General features: G+C 36.6%; 1 protein-coding gene across 1 annotated transcript in view; it reads left to right on the top strand.

Moving 5' to 3' along the window:
- Positions 1–234: 234 nt before the first annotated feature.
- The window catches only part of beat-IV (beaten path IV), a 33613-nt gene continuing 27847 nt past the window's right edge, over positions 235–6000 (top strand). Inside the window, exons 1-3 of the mRNA XM_017620823.1 lie at positions 235–378; positions 2242–3153; positions 3339–3474. Coding sequence (XP_017476312.1) covers positions 235–378; positions 2242–3153; positions 3339–3474 — 1192 coding nt within the window. The remainder of the gene's footprint in view (positions 379–2241; positions 3154–3338; positions 3475–6000) is intronic.

Below are 6000 nucleotides of genomic sequence, written 5' to 3'. Positions count from 1 at the left end.
AATATTTTGAAGTATTCTAATTGCTTAATGTACGCAGACGACGTTAAGTTATTTGAGTTCATTGGTGCATCAGGAGACAGGGAACAATTACAGGCGGACCTTAGTTATGTGTCTATGTCACTTAACTTGAAAAAGTGTAAATTTATGTGTTTTTCTAGAAGACACTTTCAATCATACCGCATTTGCGAACATAGTGTTGATCAGGTAACTAATTTCATCGATCTAGGCGTAACCATGGGCCCTACGCTTGAATTCAAGTCCCATGTAAACACTTGTATTAATAGAGCCAAGGGCGTCTTGGCTTTCATCAAACGTTTTGCTAAAGAATTCAGAGATCCTTATATCACGAAAGCTCTCTGCACCTACCTAGTCGAGTCGGTACAGAAACAATTCTTATTATTCGCATTAAACAATTTGCCTTGGGATTCGACATTAAATCTCCCACCGTACAAAAGCCGCTTGAAACTCATGAACTTGCCAACGCTTCACAGCCAAAGAGAGGTGCTCGGGGTTTTGTTCATGATTAAGATCTTGAGCGGGATGGTCAATAGTCCCTTTCTACTGAACCAGATCACGTTTTGTATTCCTCCTTGACCTTCTAGACATTACAAGCCCCTTAAGCTAACTATTTGTAGAACAAATTTTGAAATGCATTATGCTTTTCGTTGCCTATGCCAGGACTTTAATAAGCATTACGACTACTTTGACACCTCCGACTCAGTTTTTAACATTAAGAAAACCTTACTTGAGATTTTGAATAAACCCTGTACCTGTATAAACTGTATTTCTGTTCAGTTTATGAGGTAAATGTCTTCGACTCGCTCACTTTCCCGACTGCGGCACGGTTGTGTTGCGCATTTGTAAATTAAACTTTGAAATGCACGATGCTTTACGGTATTTGTGCCAAGATTTTAACAAACATTATGATTACTTCGACATATCTGAATCGCTTTTTTGTAGGTAATAAATTAATATCTTTAACCGGGAACGCTAAACTACACAATATTTATGACTGCTTGGTACAATTGTTATCGGCTTCGTATATTTTCGCGACCGCGTAAGACAATACGAGCTTGGATCGGAAACTCGACCCTCCCGACCATGGTCAACAGTCTGTCCACAGCGCGGATCGGAAAATAGGACTTTCCGCCCGCCGCACACAAAAGGGCACTAGAGAAGAGACTAGGCCTCGCCAGCTACCAAACATGCTATTTTATATTATTATTATTATTAAAAATTAATATCTAAATTATTGTACTCTGTAATATATCACACATACTTAAATATCTAAATGTTTTATCCTCATTTGTCTGTAAGAAAACATTTTTCTGTAGACCAAATAAATAAATAAAATACAAAACCGCGTACTGTTGTTCTGCAAAACCGCGTAACTGACATTTTCTGCCAAATTCGGATTTGCTCACACAAGATCTTGGCTCAATCTTCATCCATTCGTCCTGAAATATACTAGCCAGAAATGCGATTGCTTTATAAAAGGGAGGACTATTTTGAAATATGAGTGCTTTTACTCTCTAGAAAATAATTTATGCAATCTCCTGCAAAATGCTACGAAAAAGTTTTCTCTAAAGGTGTTTAAAATCCCTGATCGGTTCACTATAACATCTAGCTCCCATGCAACTGATTTTTCAGAGACGTTGTTTTGCGTTGAACTTCCTCCAATTAAGCAGGTAAAAACTTAGTATAGGCACACTTTAACATATAGCGCGAATACAATTCAGATATGAAGTTAGAGTTATATCGCAAAAACACACATTTGAGTAATCAGTTGTATTGGAACTATATGTTAAAGCGAACCTATTTCGATACTTTTAAGGAATAATTAAGGTAACATTAAAAGACCATTATGCAAAACTTTAGTAAAATAACTTCAAAACCAGAGCCAATCTGGTAAAACGGGGCATGCCATTGAATTCATAACATTCCAATTAATTTAGTTCAACTTTCAAAAGTTTTGCTCAAAATTTACAACTTACATAGCGCAATTTGAACCCAGCTTATTGTTTTGTTTTCTATTTCAGCGATCTAAATGTTTATTCCTGGTCTAACTTTTGAAGCGCTTAATGAAAATGTATTACACTTATATTTATCGATTTATCAAGAGATTACGAATAGAATAATACATAAAACATAGGTGTGCCAACAAATTTAAAAAAAATAAGCTTTTTGTTTTGAAAGTGTATCAGTTTTTTAGATTTTTATTAACAATAAACTATTTGTGAGGCTCCNTTAGCCGGTGTGCGTCTCTTGAGAGTCACTATACCCACGTATAAATTCCGCGGTGAATCAGCTATGCTTGAATGTCAGTATGAGTTAAATCGCACAGCACCACCGTATTATGGTGGTGCTGGTATCAGCGGTGGAAATGAATTTACAGTTGCTGGTGCCAACAACCGCCATCGCAGCCACACACGCTCACGTGCGCGCGCACACGCACGTACACGCTTTGGCAATAATATGAAACTGTCTAACACACATACCCTGGTTGAAACGAAGTCGAAACATAGGCGCAATAAACGTCAATACTCATACCATTCGGGTCGAATGCAAACGCACGAGCAGCAACAAGAACAGCAACAGCAACAGCACCATCAGCAATACCAGCAACATTATCAAACATATGCGTATCAGCCATCGCAAAGTTATGCCACCAGCAGTAGTAGCAGCGATATTGGCAACAGTGACACTAACAGCGACGTCATTTCTTACCAGCAAAAGCAGCAACAAAAAGAGGAAGAAGAGGAGCAGCGCTATCCCTACCAAACGCAGCGTTCGCCCTACGGTCATAGTGTTTATCGTGGTGCTGCCTTCAGTCAGGCGCTTGGCATTCCCGGATTCAGTAACAGCGGCGTGAGCAGCAGCAGCAGTAGGACGCATGTTGGCGCAAGCACCTACACCAGCAGCGGTTCACGCGGTACATTGGCGGAGGTCTCGTCACGACGACACAATTTCGCTGATGGCACTGCCGATGATGATGAGGAAGACGGCGAGGAGGAGGAGGAGCAGGAGGAGGAGGAAGAGGGCGAAGCATTGTATGCTATAAAGTGGTACAAGGACAATGAGGAGTTCTATCGCTTTGTGCCCAAGGCGCGCCCGCAAAAGACAAGCTATCGCTTTGACGGCATACGTGTTAGTGTAAGTATTACAATGCAAAATTGGAATGTAGAACGGAAATTGGAAAATGATAAATGCAAAACTCTGACATTTCAATAGCGCATGTATTGGTGCTGTTGTAACACATTTATATTTGCTTACATTTAGGTGCAGTATACATAAATAAATATGTTTACATACGATATTATTATACTTTTTCAAATCAGGAAGAACACTCGGATAGCTGGCGTGTACTATTGCGTGGTTTAGCGATCAATTCGTCGGGTCTATATCGTTGCGAAATCTCTGCTGAGTGGCCAAATTTTTCATCGGTGCAGGGAGAGGGCCATATGGATGTTGTATGTAAGTATTTCAATCTTTATAAAAAATGTATAAAAAGCATTATAGGTTAATTTGATGTCTAAAATATACACTTGTGATCAGCTGATAAAGTCAAGTGACATTTTGACTAGTTTTGGCTAGTTTTCTTTTGTCAATTTAATGTTTTTATTTTTTATAAAATTTTAGCAATACACATACCTAAGCAGCGCCACATAAATCCACATTTCAAACTTCGTACAAAAATTATGATTTTTAATTTTTTTTTTCTAGCGTTTTGAAATTCATATTTCAACCTACTAAAATTGAATAGTGTACAAAACTACATGCCACAAAATTTTTCTAAAAATTCTTCATAAAAAGTTCAAAATTTTCGGCTGCAAATGTTAAAGTTTGTTGAATTTTCATAATCTTTGTACGAAGTTTGAAATGTGGATTTATGTGGGACTGGGGCCCATTCTGGTTCCATAAATCTGTGAAGTGAAAATGTAAATTTTAATGTCAGTGAAAATTTAATTTGTTCATTTTATCATTTCGTTATATCATTTTAAGCGATTCTCGATCTTTAGCGGTTTTTCCATTAACATATGGCATGTAATTATTTGGTAAGTTATTGTGAGTTTAAGACAATGATATTCTTTATCAAGCATATGGAGGTGGTACAAGAGTTACCATTGGTCACAGCGCCTACCCAATTTTCTAATTTGAATACATAACTGGTGCTTACAGCCACAACAGTGATCGGACTTCTACCACATTGTGGTAGATCTGCCACTTTTTTGAGCATCTACCACATCTACCACACAAGGTCTGAAATCTACCACATATTCGCGTTTTTGAGTAACTAGTTTTATTTTTGCTCGACATAATTTTCTTAATTTTAAGAGCAAAAATTGCCCAACACTAAACACTGTATGGTAACAAGAATGATATAATACAAGATTCCGCATTCCCGGCGTCGATGAAATTTCCCAAGTAAAAGTAAACAGGGCCAAATGGGAGGATAAAATAAACTTTAAAATAGTAAATTTTCTCAGTAATCAATTTTTCAACAGGAAACGTGGTTAAATTGCAAAATACATTATTTATAAAAAGAACTAATAGCGAAAATGCTAAGAAACAGCGATTTTTGTGAAAGTATTAGTAAATTTCAGTGCATCTAAAGTTCCTGAGGCGTTGTTTACTTTTACTTGAGAATTGTCAAAATCGGCGAATCCCAAGTAGTGGCTTCTGTAGCGTGCCACATTTGTTCGCTACATCGTGATGTGATATAAAGAAACGCTGGCAGCATTCCGCAGGGTTGCAAAAAAAAATCTATGTTCGAAAATTATCTTGATATGGAAGGAACCGCTTTACACTGTCAAAGAAAAAACAATTGACNAATATAAAGAAACGCTGGCAGCACTCCGCAGGGTTGCAAAAAAAATCTATGTTCGAAAAATGTCTTGATATGGAAGGAACCGCTTTACACTGTCAAAGAAAAAACAATTGACAAAACTCAACGCAATTTTTAGCAACTTAAATCGTAAACTTTGTTATACTAAAATCATTTTTTTTTTTAGAGTCTAATTAAAAAGTTTGCAATTGAAGGGAAGCCTTGCAGAATTTTTATTTTTATTTTTTACAAAGTTTGATCCAAAACCTGAGATCTACCTCACTTTGTTGAAATATACCACACTTTTTTTCCAGATTCTACCACACGGAATTTTTTTGAAGTCCGATCACTGGCCACAAAACTTTTGTGAAAAAAAAGTTTCACAGTGAACNGAGCCTCGCAGAATTTTTATTTTTATTTTTTACAAAGTTTGATCCAAAACCTGAGATCTACCTCACTTTGTTGAAATATACCACACTTTTTTTCCAGATTCTACCACACGGAATTTTTTTGAAGTCCGATCACTGGCCACAAAACTTTTGTGAAAAAAAAGTTTCACAGTGAACACTTTTTGAAAAATTAATCAAGTTTCATTTGAAAACAGAATCGGAATTTCATGTGCAGTGATGAAAAATGCTTTCACTTCACGTTTTCACAGAACAAGCATTAAATATAGTTTTTTCACCATTCCGAAAACTACCGCTACATCGTAGAATGTTCACTTAGACATAATGATATAAACTTATATAGTAATACAATGAGGGCGGTATCAGCCCATTTTCCAAAATTCCATAATAATGTTACTGCTTATCAAGGGATTGTTGGTAATATCGGTTTTGAGTGAACTAGCGTCCCCAAATTTCGAAATATCGAAGCTTCAAGAATTTCTTAAATTTACCGTTATATGAAAAGTGGGAGTAATTTAGTCCGATCTCAATAATTTTCAACATTTTGGTGTTATGTGGTAAGCACAATAACCATACCGAGTTTGATACATATTGGTCGAGCGGTTACCGAAATAAATACATGTGATCATAAGGGGGCGGTGCCACGTCCATTTTCCAAAATTTTATGTTAAACTTATAATTATATTATTGCAAGCATCAATATTGAATAAATCAGCTTCAGTATTTAGGTGTTTCCATTAATATTTAAGCATACATTGCAAGTAAAAT

Source organism: Rhagoletis zephyria, unplaced genomic scaffold, assembly GCF_001687245.7.
Source record: "Rhagoletis zephyria isolate East Lansing unplaced genomic scaffold, Rhagoletis_zephyria_1.1 Rzeph_scaffold_02260, whole genome shotgun sequence".
Taxonomy (NCBI): domain Eukaryota; kingdom Metazoa; phylum Arthropoda; class Insecta; order Diptera; family Tephritidae; genus Rhagoletis; species Rhagoletis zephyria.
Note: the sequence above shows the minus strand (reverse complement) of the source record. Positions and strands in the feature narration are given on the sequence as shown.